The following is a 13,559-nucleotide window of genomic DNA, read 5'->3' as shown; positions in this document are numbered from 1 at the left end:
AGCTCCCGATAATCTATACAGGGTCTAAGAGATCCGTCCTTTTTCTTTACAAAAAAGATGGGTGCACCTGCAGGGGAAGAAGAGGGACGTATAAAGCCTTTAGCTAGATTTTCATCGATATAGTCTTTCAACGCCTTTAGTTCTGGGCCTGCCAGAGGGTAAATATTACCAAAGGGTATTGCTGCACCTGGTAATAGTTCAATTGGGCAGTCATAGGGATGGTGGGGAGGAAGCTGGTCAGCATTCTTCTTATCACAGATGTCAGCATACTCACTATACATGGGCGGCAGCTTGAAGACTGATGGTGTGGAAATTACCGGAGTGGAGCAAATCATAACCCCGGGAATTGTCTTCTTCTCCGGGAAATGCAGCTCCTTGGTTTCCCAATTTATTGTACGGTTCTGAATCTGCAACCAAGGTAATCCTAAAATAATGGGGAAATGTGGAGAAGTGATGAGCATAAATGACAGTCTCTCTAGATGACCTTTCCCCATGAAAACCTTGACGGGTACCGTCTCCTGATCCACGGGTCCTGAACTTAACAGAGAGCCATCCACTGTCTCCATCTGTACAGGGGTTGTCCTCTTCACAGAACGTATTCCGTGTCTTTGGGCAAAGGAAATGTCCATAAAATTGCCGCTAGCTCCAGAATCAATCATAGCTGAAGTGGACACCCAAACAGCATTAATCCAGAGTTTAATAGAAAGAAGACAATGAGAACTGTTCTTGTTGCAGTTCGGACGAGACACAGCAGAGGAAACCGGAAAAATTGCAGCATTGATATGTGAATCAGGCTCAGATGTGACAGAGTTTAAGTCTGAATAGTCAATATCTATAGGTGCAGCCGGGTCAGACAAGAGTTCCCGAGCCGCCATCACAGACCCCTTTTCACAGCATTCACAGTGTATAACTGCAGCAGTAGCCTTACGGGAATGGCTGGGACAGTTTATAATGAAGTGCCCAGACTTACCGCAGTAGAAACATAGATTCTCCTTCAACCGATGCTCCTTACGTGCGTCACTGACCCGTTTCTGTAGAGAGTCCACTTGCATGGGTTCAGGTTCAGCTTCTCGAGGAGTCAGAGGAACAAAGTCTCTAGTTGGACAGGGAGGAAGGTATCTGTTAACACGATTAATTGCCGACCATCTCTCCTGTCTACGTTCCGTAAGCCGGGCATCGATCCGGATGCAGAAATTGATGAAATCTCCCAAAGCAGTGGGAGGGTCAGCACGGGCGAGCTCATCTTTAACTTCAGAAGACAACCCCTTCCGGAAAATGGATTTCTTGGCGGAGCTATTCCAAGTAGTGTCGAGGGCCCATCTCCTAAAATCCAGCGCATATTCTGCTACTGAGCGTTTACCTTGACGCAAGGTTAGCATGGCAGCTTCTGCTGTAGCACTGCGATTGGGATCATCAAACATTTGCCCCAGGGCCAATATGAAAGTATTTAGATCGTCCAGACATGCATCATTAGTCTCAATCAAAGGGTTCGCCCATGCTAGGGCCTTGTCAGTGAGAAGCATGATTATTGTTAGTACCTTAGATCGGTCAGTAGGGTATTGTGATGCCTGGGTGGCAAAAAACAGTTTGCATTGATTGAGGAATCCCCTGAATTTTTCTCGTTCTCCGCCAAAGCGAAAAGGTGGTAACTTGGGGAGGCCCGATACCGGGGTAGGAACTGGTGCACGAACTAACTCCTCCAAAGCTTCAGTCCGGGTGCAGAAATCTCGAAAATTTTGACCAAGCACCTGTAGGCTGTGATCGCTACGATCCTGCAGACCTGCAAAGTTCGCCTTTAAAGTCTGCAAATCAGTGAGGATTGAGTTAGTCACCTCATACAATTTCTTAATGCGGGCATCAATACTCCCAGACCCAGCTGACTCCATCTTGTGGCTTCTGAATCTTGTAAAGTGTAGAATTCAGTGTATATGGAGTCTTGGCATGAGTGCAAGGAAGTACAAGAAACACAGGTCTTGATAAAGTAATATTCTTGTATTACGTCATACAAGCAGATGCACAGTAATATACAAGTCTCTGAGCAAAAGGGAACACCTCCTGGTGTAACTGGATTAACCCCGGATTCCCCGGAGTTGCAAAAGGCACAACAACAAAAGACAGTCTTTAAGCAATAAGCAAAGTCTCTCTTACGGGTGCTGAGAAGTCCTTTGAGTAAAGCAGTAGTCCAGTGATCCAGCAGGTAAGAAGACTCAGATCCATAAATGGGAACTTCAGACAGGCAGGTAAACTATGAGGATTCCTCAGAGAGTGAAGCTGACTTGAAGAGCTTAGTCCAGAGGCTTCAGGAAGCAATGTTACAGACTGGCTGCAGACAGGATTCAGAAGCACTGAACTAACAGCTGAGGCTGCTTAAGTGCAAATGGCAGAAAAACAGGGTGGAGACATAGAGGCTGAAGACTCCATTACAACTGAGGGCAAAATGGATGCACAAAACAGAAAGCAAGATGGCTGCAGGGAAAAAACAAGATCTAAGCACAACATGAAAAAACCATGATAGAAAGTCTCAGAACCTCACAGGTTCCTTGCTGGTAGGTTCTCCATTTTTGGCTCCTACCTGGTATAATGTCCCTCCCCATCCTGGGCTCCTCTCTGGTATAATGTCCCTCCCCATCAGGTATAATGTTCTCCATCTTTGGCTCCTCCCTGGTATAATGTCCGTCTCCATCCTGGGCCCCTTCCTGGTATAATGTTCTCCATCTTTGGCTCCTCCCTGGTATAATGTCCCTTCCCCTCCTGGTATAATGTTATCTACATTTTGCTCCTTCCTGGTATAATGTTCCTTCCCATCCTGCGCTCCTCCCTGGTATATTCCCCATCTTTGGCTCCTCCTGGTATAATGTCCCTACCTATCCTGGGCTCCTCCCTGGTATAATGTCCCTCCCTATCCTGGGCTCCTCCCTGGTATAATGTTATCCATCTTTGGTTCCTCCCTGGCCCCCTTCCTGGTATAATGTTATCCATCTTTGGTTCCTCCCTGGTATAATGTCCCTCCCCATCCTGGGCTCCTTCCTGGTATAATGTTCTCCATCTTTGGCTCCTCCCTGGTATAATGTCCCTTCCCCTCCTGGTATAATGTTATCTACATTTTGCTCCTCCCTGGTATAATGTCCCTCCCCATCCTGGGCCCCTTCCTGGTATAATGTTATCCACATTTGGCTCCTCCGTGGTATAATGTCCCTCCCCATCCTGGTATAATGTTCTCCATCTTTGGCTCCTCCCTGGTATAATGTCCCTCCCCATCCTGGGCCCCTTCCTGGTATAATGTTATCCACATTTGGCTCCTCCGTGGTATAATGTCCGTCCCCATCCTGGTATAATGTTCTCCATCTTTGGCTCCTCCCTGGTATAATGTCCCTCCCTATCCTGGGCTCCTTCCTGGTATAATGTTCCCTCCCTATCCTGGGCTCCTTCCTGGTATAATGTTCCTTCCAATCCTGGGCTCCTCCCTGGTATAATGTAACTCCCCATCCTGGGCTCCTTCCTGGTATAATGTTCTCCATCTTTGGCTCCTCCCTGGTATAATGTCCCTCCCTATCCTGGGCTCCTTCCTGGTATAATGTTCTTTCCCATCCTGCGCTCCTCCCTGGTATATTCCCCATCTTTGGCTCCTCCCTGGTATAATGTCCCTACCTATCCTGGGCTCCTCCCTGGTATAATGTTATCCATCTTTGGCTCCTCCCTGGTATAATGTCCTTCCCCATCCTGGGCTCCTCCCTGGTATATTCCCCATCTTTGGCTCCTCCCTGGTATAATGTCCCTCCCTATCCTGGGCTCCTCCCTGGTATAATGTTATCCATCTTTGGCTCCTCCCTGGTATAATGTCCCTCCCCATCCTGGGCTACTCCCTGGTATAATGTCTCTCCCCCTCCTGGGCCCCTTCCTGCTATAATGTTATCCACATTTTGCTCCTCCCTGGTATAATGTTATCCATCTTTGGCTCCTCCCTGGTATAATGTCCCTCCCCATCCTGGGCTACTCCCTGGTATAATATCCCTCCCCATCCTGGGCCCCTTCCTGGTATAATGTTATCCACATTTTGCTCCTCCCTGGTATAATGTTATCCATCTTTGGCTACTCCCTGGTATAATATCCCTCCCCATCCTGGGCCCCTTCCTGGTATAATGTTCTCCATCTTTGGCTCCTCCCTGGTATAATGTCCCTCAGCACGCTATAAAGTTCTCCATCCGTTCTGTGGATCTTCTCCAAAAATATAAAAAATAAACAATTCTCCCATGCTCCTGATCACACTACACACGGCGTCCTCTGCAAATGACTTCAGCGTGCAAACGACGGGCAACACGTGATGTGACGCCAACATCCGCTGCTGGCCTCCAGCCGTCTGTTTTCTGTGTTGAATGTGCGTCCTTGGATGGACATCCAGCTGCAATGGCAGCCGGTGTCCGCCGTTTCCCCTCGCACACGGCCCGGTTGCCCCTGTGCTGGATTGTTGCTCCGCTCCTCCACCATGGCTGTGCGAAGTCCTTGCATGGCAGCATACGCCCCGGCCATGTCACCCTCAGGTTCGGATGCTCTGGATCGGCGTATATGACAGTGTGTTCCTGCCAACATCCAGCAACTTCGCAGCCATTGAAGGAGCAACAATCACCGGCCACAATCAGCGACCTGATCGGCTCAATGCGAAGGAGAAGTGCTGCACTGCAGTAATGGTGGGCACAGCAGATACTGACCGGTGATCCGACCCCAGCCCCCCGGGCGCCAGGCACCTGTGCAATAATCATGTGTGATCAGCAGCCGGATCTGCCCCCCTGCGGGGTGGACGGATGATCTCCGCACAGGAGACGTGATCACTGACAGAGACACCAGATCAATACTAGAGAGGAAAAGTCTTACAGCTTGTGTTCAGGTCCTGAAACATGGGAGAAAAAACAAAAGTTGTGGCACAGCGCCGAGACTGCTGTCTACCCGTCACACAGGAGACAGACTGCTGTATACCCGTCACACAGGAGACAGCGCCGAGACTGCAGTATACGCCTCACACAGGAGACAACTATCACGCAAGGTGAGGGAAAAACTAAGTGTAACACGAGGGGGAGGAAGCCCAAACACTAGGGAAAGGGGGAGTGGAGACCCCTAGGCAGATCTAATATCACCCTGCCTGCCCTTTCATCCCAATATAGTTTCCACACCTAACGCAGAGCTAGGCCCTAGGTAGGGAGGGGACGGGGTGAGCACTAGTCAGGCCCCACTATAAACTAAAAACAATAAGGTAAACAAAGTAGATACACTTAGCCTGAGCAGACACCAGAGAGATAACGCCAACTGTACTCCAAGGGCACCAGAGAAGAAGCTAGCCGACTGCAAGTGCTCCAAGCCAACCCAGAGGTACATAGAAGCATCACCGACGACTCTGAAGAAACAGACTATTTAACTACCCAGCAAGGGTGTGTCAATCAGCAGCAGAAGGTGGAGATTATAGAGAATCTATGGGGTATTGTGAGGAGGAAGATGAGACCCCAGACCCAACAATGCAGACGAGCTGAAGGCGGCTATCAAAGCCACCTGGGCTTCCATAACACCTCAGCAGGGCCACAGGCTGATCCCTCCATGCCACATTGCCGCATTGATGCAGTAATTGATGCACAAGGAGCCGACCAAGTATTGAGGGCATTTACTGAACAGACATTTCAGGAGGACATTTCGGATTTTAAAAACATTTTTCCATCTGTTATAAAGTATTCTAATTTACTGAGATAATGACTTTTGTGTTTTCATTGGAGACACCAAGACTGCAGTATACACATCACATAGGAGACACAGACTGCAGTATATACATCACATAGGGGACACCGAGACTGCAGTGTATACATCACATAGGGGAAATAAAGACTGCAGTATACACATCGAGACAGCTGTGTATACACATCGCATAGGAGACACCGAGACTGCTGTATATACATCACATAGGGGACACCGAGACTGCTGTATATGCATCGCATAGGAGACACAGACTGCTGTATAACATGGAATAAGGTCAGAACTCTGTTAAAGGGGAGGTGCCTTTATGAAAAATATCCCCCCAAAAATTGAAGGTCTGGCCAATTCCTTCAGGTACTATAACCATTTCCTTCTCTTTGTTTTTTCTATGGCCAGTGTTTCCTCCTAGTTTCTTTATCTCACTTAGGCGTAGCTTTTATCACTAGATTTCTCCCATTCACCTCTTTTTTACCCCTTTATCTTTTCATTCCTCTTTTTTGTTTTTTCTTCCTTTTTCTATTTTGATGGACAGTTGTTTCTGATTCCCCTTCGCTCGTGTACTTATGAGCCTCCTCTCACTGGTAGCGCCCCTATGTTATTACTCCTTCATCCGAGCACATTCACTCACTGACGTAATCCTCAGCCCCATCATGGCGCGGACCACGCGAGGCGCATGCACCAATAGCCACCCTGCAGAGCATCGCAGCCGTGATAGAGAGGCGTCAGGACGGACGCGCAGAGCATCGCACCTATGATAGAAAGGGGTCAGGACATGCAGAGCATCGCAGCTGTGATAGGGGTTTAGTAACAGCAGTCTGTACAAGTGGTATTAGTTTTGGCTGAGTAGCGCACCAGACACGCTGGTCCCGGTCTGACAATCGCTGCTTTATTTTTGGTCAATCAGAACCGGCGCTGGTTCTCAGCACAACATGGCGGCACAAGTCACAGCACAGAAACAACGGATCTACATGTGACCCACGGGACAGACTGACCCGGCATCTTGTCCTCTGCCCCAGTCACTACCGGTCTGACACAAGGGATCTGGTACTCCAGTCACATCCAGAGCTGCGCCGGATGCGAGGCGCCACAGTCCCGCTGGCAGCGCCGGATGCGAGGCGCCACAGTCCCGCTGGCAGCGCCGGATGCGAGGCGCCACAGTCCCGCTGGCAGCGCCGGATGCGAGGCGCCACAGTCCCGCTGGCAGCGCCGGATGCGAGGCCTGCTCAGTGAGTGTTCAGTCCTCCGCCTCACTCCTCATGGGCTCGGTAGACCCGGATGTGGATGGCGGAGTTGTTACGGTTGCGGGTGCCCGGCTCCCCGTCCTCGCCTCCCTCGGCCTCCATGTCATCGGTCAGCTCCACGGTGGAGGTGCTGGCGGACAGGAGGAGGGTCTCCGGCATGGCGAGCTGCAGCTGGAGGGCCAGGTTGATGGCGCGGCCGATGGCGAGGCCCAGTCCGTGCACCCGCAGCTCCTTCTGCCCCCCACTCTCCAGGAGGCGACGGCAGCGAGACAGCTGGGCCCGGAAATCAGTCTTTGTGTTCACGTAGATGTCATTGGGGCCACGAGGCGGGCGGGGGGCCGGGCGGCGGCGGCGAGACGGGGGGCGCTCCTGTACAGACATATGCTCAGCCATGGCCTGTGGAAGAAGAAAGGAGTTAAAGGATAAAGAGGCCAGCACCCCTCCCACCCCCGGACACAGACCGCCCGTACGGCCCTCCCCGCCAGACACAGACCGCCCGTACGGCCCTCCCCGCCAGACACAGACCGCCCGTACGGCCCTCCCCGCCAGACACAGACCGCCCGTACGGCCCTCCCCGCCAGACACAGACCGCCCGTACGGCCCTCCCCCGCCAGACACAGACCGCCCGTACGGCCCTCCCCCGCCAGACACAGACCGCCCGTACGGCCCTCCCCCGCCAGACACAGACCGCCCGTACGGCCCCCCCCGCCAGACACAGACCGCCCGTACGGCCCTCCCCCCCCAGACACAGACCGCCCGTACGGCCCTCCCCCCCCAGACACAGACCACCCGTACGGCCCTCCCCCCCCCAGACACAGACCGCCCGTACGGCCCTCCCCCCCCAGACACAGACCGCCCGTACGGCCCTCCCCCCCCAGACACAGACCGCCCGTACGGCCCTCCCCCCCCAGACACAGACCGCCCGTACGGCCCTCCCCCCCAGACACAGACCGCCCGTACGGCCCTCCCCCCCAGACACAGACCGCCCGTACGGCCCTCCCCCCCCAGACACAGACCGCTGTACGGCCCTCCCCCCCCAGACACAGACCGCTGTACGGCCCTCCCCCCCAGACACAGACAGCCGTAAGGGCCCCCCACCCCCAGACACAGACCGCTGTACGGCCCTCCCCCCCAGACACAGACAGCCGTACGGCTCCCCCACCCCCAGACACAGACAGCCGTACGGCCCCCCCACCCCCAGACACAGACAGCCGTACGGGCCCCCCCACCCCCAGACAGCCGTACGGGCCCCCCACCCCCAGACACAGACCGCCGTACGGCCCTCCCCCCCAGACACAGACAGCCGTACGGCCCTCCCCCCCCAGACACAGACAGCCGTACGGCCCTCCCCCCCCAGACACAGACAGCCGTACGGCCCCCCCACCCCCAGACCGCCCCCCCACCCCCAGACCGCCGTACGGCCCTCCCCCCCAGACACAGACAGCCGTACGGCCCCCCCACCCAGACACAGACAGCCGTACGGGCCCCCCACCCCCAGACACAGACCACCGTACGGCCCTCCCCCCCAGACACAGATAGCCGTACGGCCCCCCCACCCCCAGACACAGACCGCCGTACGGCCCTCCCCCCCCAGACACAGACAGCCGTACGGCCCCCCCACCCCCAGACCGCCGTACGGCCCTCCCCCCCAGACACAGACAGCCGTACGGCCCCCCACCCCCAGACACAGACAGCCGTACGGGCCCCCCACCCAGACACAGACAGCCGTACGGGCCCCCCACCCCCAGACACAGACCACCGTACGGCCCTCCCCCCCAGACACAGATAGCCGTACGGCCCCCCCACCCCCAGACACAGACCGCCGTACGGCCCCCCCACCCAGACACAGACAGCCGTACGGGCCCCCCACCCCCAGACACAGACCACCGTACGGCCCTCCCCCCCAGACACAGATAGCCGTACGGCCCCCCCACCCCCAGACACAGACCGCCGTACGGCCCTCCCCCCCCAGACACAGACAGCCGTACGGCCCCCCCACCCCCAGACCGCCGTACGGCCCTCCCCCCCAGACACAGACAGCCGTACGGCCCCCCACCCCCAGACACACACCGCAGTACGGCACCCCCCTCCTCCACAGACCGCCGGGCTCTATATACCGCCATACAGACCCGCGGTGCTCAGCCTTGGTGACGTCAGACAAAGCCGGTAATGAGCTGGTGCCGCAGCACGATGTCCCCGGTACACAGCGCGGATACTCTGGACGGGAGCCGGCGCGGGACAGTTCTCTCACCTCTGTAAATGCCAAAAGCTATGACGTCACGTGTCTCTGCGGTCACATGGGGGTGTTACGATTTGTTTTGGAGCGCAGATAAGGCGGGAGGACAGCGGCGGGAGCGCGCAAAGTACGAGCAAGGGACGAGTACGAGCAAGGGACGAGTACGAGCAAGGGACGAGTACGAGCACCAGTCAGACAGGGGATGATCCACATATGCGAGCAAGAGGGTCCTCACAGTGTAATGTGGGGGGAGGAGGGTCCTCACAGTGTAATGTGGGGGAGGAGGGTCCTCACAGTGTAATGTGGGGGGTGGAGGGTCCTCACAGTGTAATGTGGGGGGAGGAGGGTCCTCACAGTGTAATGTGGGGGGAGGAGGGTCCTCACAATGTAATGTGGGGGGAGGGTCCTCACAGTGTAATGTGGGGGGAGGAGGGTCCTCACAGTGTAATGTGGGGGGAGGAGGGTCCTCACAGTGTAATGTGGGGGGTGGAGGGTCCTCACAGTGTAATGTGGGGGGAGGAGGGTCCTCACAGTGTAATGTGGAGGGGAGGAGGGTCCTCACAGTGTAATGTGGAGGGGAGGAGGGTCCTCACAGTGTAATGTGGGGGGAGGAGGGTCCTCACAGTGTAATGTGGGGGGAGGAGGGTCCTCACAGTGTAATGTGGGGGGAGGAGGGTCCTCACAGTGTAATGTGGGGGAGGAGGGTCCTCACAGTGTAATGTGGGGGGTGGAGGGTCCTCACAGTGTAATGTGGGGGGTGGAGGGTCCTCACAGTGTAATGTGGGGGGAGGAGGGTCCTCACAGTGTAATGTGGGGGGAGGAGGGTCCTCACAATGTAATGTGGGGGGAGGGTCCTCACAGTGTAATGTGGGGGGAGGAGGGTCCTCACAGTGTAATGTGGAGGGGAGGAGGGTCCTCACAGTGTAATGTGGGGGAGGAGGGTCCTCACAGTGTAATGTGGGGGGAGGAGGGTCCTCACAGTGTAATGTGGGGGGAGGAGGGTCCTCACAATGTAATGTGGGGGGAGGGTCCTCACAGTGTAATGTGGAGGGGAGGAGGGTCCTCACAGTGTAATGTGGGGGAGGAGGGTCCTCACAGTGTAATGTGGGGGGAGGAGGGTCCTCACAGTGTAATGTGGGGGGAGGAGGGTCCTCACAGTGTAATGTGGGGGGAGGAGGGTCCTCACAGTGTAATGTGGGGGGAGGAGGGTCCTCACAGTGTAATGTGGGGGGAGGAGGGTCCTCACAGTGTAATGTGGGGGGAGGAGGGCCCTCACAGTGTAATGTGGGGGGAGGAGGGCCCTCACAGTGTAATGTGGGGGGAGGAGGGTCCTCACAGTGTAATGTGGGGGGAGGAGGGTCCTCACAATGTAATGTGGGGGGAGGGTCCTCACAGTGTAATGTGGAGGGGAGGAGGGTCCTCACAGTGTAATGTGGGGGGAGGAGGGTCCTCACAGTGTAATGTGGGGGGAGGAGGGTCCTCACAGTGTAATGTGGGGGGAGGAGGGTCCTCACAGTGTAATGTGGAGGAGAGGAGGGTCCTCACAGTGTAATGTGGGGGGAGGAGGGCCCTCACAGTGTAATGTGGGGGAGGAGGGTCCTCACAGTGTAATGTGGGGGGAGGAGGGCCCTCACAGTGTAATGTGGGGGGAGGAGGGCCCTCACAGTGTAATGTGGGGGGAGGAGGGCCCTCACAGTGTAATGTGGGGGAGGAGGGTCCTCACAGTGTAATGTGGGGGAGGAGGGTCCTCACAGTGTAATGTGGAGGAGAGGAGGGTCCTCACAGTGTAATGTGGGGGGAGGAGGGTCCTCACAATGTAATGTGGGGGGAGGGTCCTCAGTGTAATGTGGAGGGGAGGAGGGTCCTCACAGTGTAATGTGGAGGGGAGGAGGGTCCTCACAGTGTAATGTGGGGGAGGAGGGTCCTCACAGTGTAATGTGGGGGAGGAGGGTCCTCACAGTGTAATGTGGGGGGAGGAGGGTCCTCACAGTGTAATGTGGGGGGAGGAGGGTCCTCACAGTGTAATGTGGGGGAGGAGGGTCCTCACAGTGTAATGTGGGGGGTGGAGGGTCCTCACAGTGTAATGTGGGGGGAGGAGGGTCCTCACAGTGTAATGGGGGAGGAGGGTCCTCACAATGTAATGTGGGGGGAGGGTCCTCACAGTGTAATGTGGGGGGAGGAGGGTCCTCACAGTGTAATGTGGGGGGAGGAGGGTCCTCACAGTGTAATGTGGGGGGTGGAGGGTCCTCACAGTGTAATGTGGGGGGAGGAGGGTCCTCACAGTGTAATGTGGGGGTGGAGGGTCCTCACAGTGTAATGTGGGGGGAGGAGGGTCCTCACAGTGTAATGTGGAGGGGAGGAGGGTCCTCACAGTGTAATGTGGAGGGGAGGAGGGTCCTCACAGTGTAATGTGGGGGGAGGAGGGTCCTCACAGTGTAATGTGGGGGGAGGAGGGTCCTCACAGTGTAATGTGGGGGGAGGAGGGTCCTCACAGTGTAATGTGGGGGGAGGAGGGTCCTCACAGTGTAATGTGGGGGGTGGAGGGTCCTCACAGTGTAATGTGGGGGTGGAGGGTCCTCACAGTGTAATGTGGGGGGAGGAGGGTCCTCACAGTGTAATGTGGGGGGAGGAGGGTCCTCACAATGTAATGTGGGGGGAGGGTCCTCACAGTGTAATGTGGGGGGAGGAGGGTCCTCACAGTGTAATGTGGGGGGTGGAGGGTCCTCACAGTGTAATGTGGGGGGAGGAGGGTCCTCACAGTGTAATGTGGGGGTGGAGGGTCCTCACAGTGTAATGTGGGGGGAGGAGGGTCCTCACAGTGTAATGTGGAGGGGAGGAGGGTCCTCACAGTGTAATGTGGAGGGGAGGAGGGTCCTCACAGTGTAATGTGGGGGAGGAGGGTCCTCACAGTGTAATGTGGGGGGAGGAGGGTCCTCACAGTGTAATGTGGGGGGAGGAGGGTCCTCACAGTGTAATGTGGGGGGTGGAGGGTCCTCACAGTGTAATGTGGGGGGAGGAGGGTCCTCACAGTGTAATGTGGGGGGAGGAGGGTCCTCACAATGTAATGTGGGGGGAGGGTCCTCACAGTGTAATGTGGAGGGGAGGAGGGTCCTCACAGTGTAATGTGGGGGAGGAGGGTCCTCACAGTGTAATGTGGGGGGAGGAGGGTCCTCACAGTGTAATGTGGGGGGAGGAGGGTCCTCACAATGTAATGTGGGGGGAGGGTCCTCACAGTGTAATGTGGAGGGGAGGAGGGTCCTCACAGTGTAATGTGGGGGAGGAGGGTCCTCACAGTGTAATGTGGGGGGAGGAGGGTCCTCACAGTGTAATGTGGGGGGAGGAGGGTCCTCACAGTGTAATGTGGGGGGAGGAGGGTCCTCACAGTGTAATGTGGGGGGAGGAGGGTCCTCACAGTGTAATGTGGGGGGAGGAGGGCCCTCACAGTGTAATGTGGGGGGAGGAGGGCCCTCACAGTGTAATGTGGGGGGAGGAGGGCCCTCACAGTGTAATGTGGGGGGAGGAGGGTCCTCACAGTGTAATGTGGGGGGAGGAGGGTCCTCACAATGTAATGTGGGGGGAGGGTCCTCACAGTGTAATGTGGAGGGGAGGAGGGTCCTCACAGTGTAATGTGGGGGAGGAGGGTCCTCACAGTGTAATGTGGGGGGAGGAGGGTCCTCACAGTGTAATGTGGGGGGAGGAGGGTCCTCACAGTGTAATGTGGGGGGAGGAGGGTCCTCACAGTGTAATGTGGAGGAGAGGAGGGTCCTCACAGTGTAATGTGGGGGGAGGAGGGCCCTCACAGTGTAATGTGGGGGAGGAGGGTCCTCACAGTGTAATGTGGGGGGAGGAGGGCCCTCACAGTGTAATGTGGGGGGAGGAGGGCCCTCACAGTGTAATGTGGGGGAGGAGGGTCCTCACAGTGTAATGTGGGGGAGGAGGGTCCTCACAGTGTAATGTGGAGGAGAGGAGGGTCCTCACAGTGTAATGTGGGGGGAGGAGGGTCCTCACAATGTAATGTGGGGGGAGGGTCCTCAGTGTAATGTGGAGGGGAGGAGGGTCCTCACAGTGTAATGTGGAGGGGAGGAGGGTCCTCACAGTGTAATGTGGGGGAGGAGGGTCCTCACAGTGTAATGTGGGGGGAGGAGGGTCCTCACAGTGTAATGTGGGGGGAGGAGGGTCCTCACAGTGTAATGTGGGGGGAGGAGGGTCCTCACAGTGTAATGTGGGGGGAGGAGGGTCCTCACAGTGTAATGTGGGGGAGGAGGGTCCTCACAGTGTAATGTGGGGGGAGGAGGGTCCTCACAGTGTAATGTGGGGGAGGAGGGTCCTCACAGTGCAATGTGGGGGGA

The 13,559-nt window shown here is 56.2% G+C and overlaps 1 protein-coding gene across 2 annotated transcripts; it reads right to left on the bottom strand.

Moving 5' to 3' along the window:
- Positions 1-6,603: 6,603 nt before the first annotated feature.
- On the bottom strand, positions 6,604-9,479 carry POP7 (POP7 homolog, ribonuclease P/MRP subunit). Of its 2 annotated transcripts, none has more exons than XM_073654583.1 (2): positions 9,104-9,479; positions 6,604-7,370 (listed from the first exon to the last, which is right to left on the bottom strand). In XM_073654583.1, exon 2 carries the CDS (start codon positions 7,365-7,367, stop codon positions 6,981-6,983), a length of 387 nt encoding a protein of 128 aa, XP_073510684.1. In that variant the 5' UTR covers positions 7,368-7,370; positions 9,104-9,479; the 3' UTR covers positions 6,604-6,980. The 2 variants fall into 2 exon arrangements, with proteins under 2 accessions (XP_073510684.1, XP_073510685.1); XM_073654584.1 differs by having other exon boundaries at positions 9,226-9,479.
- Between the last annotated feature and the right edge of the window lie 4,080 nt (positions 9,480-13,559).

The sequence above is a fragment of the Phyllobates terribilis genome, unplaced genomic scaffold, assembly GCF_046119375.1.
Source record: "Phyllobates terribilis strain yellow unplaced genomic scaffold, ASM4611937v1 Scaffold_11__3_contigs__length_659146591, whole genome shotgun sequence".
NCBI lineage: Eukaryota > Metazoa > Chordata > Amphibia > Anura > Dendrobatidae > Phyllobates > Phyllobates terribilis.
Note: the sequence above shows the minus strand (reverse complement) of the source record. Positions and strands in the feature narration are given on the sequence as shown.

Bases quoted from the DNA above. Each gene is read 5' to 3' on its own strand.
- POP7 (XM_073654583.1), bottom strand. From the start codon at position 7,367: ATGGCTGAGCATATGTCTGTACAGGAGCGCCCCCCGTCTCGCCGCCGC.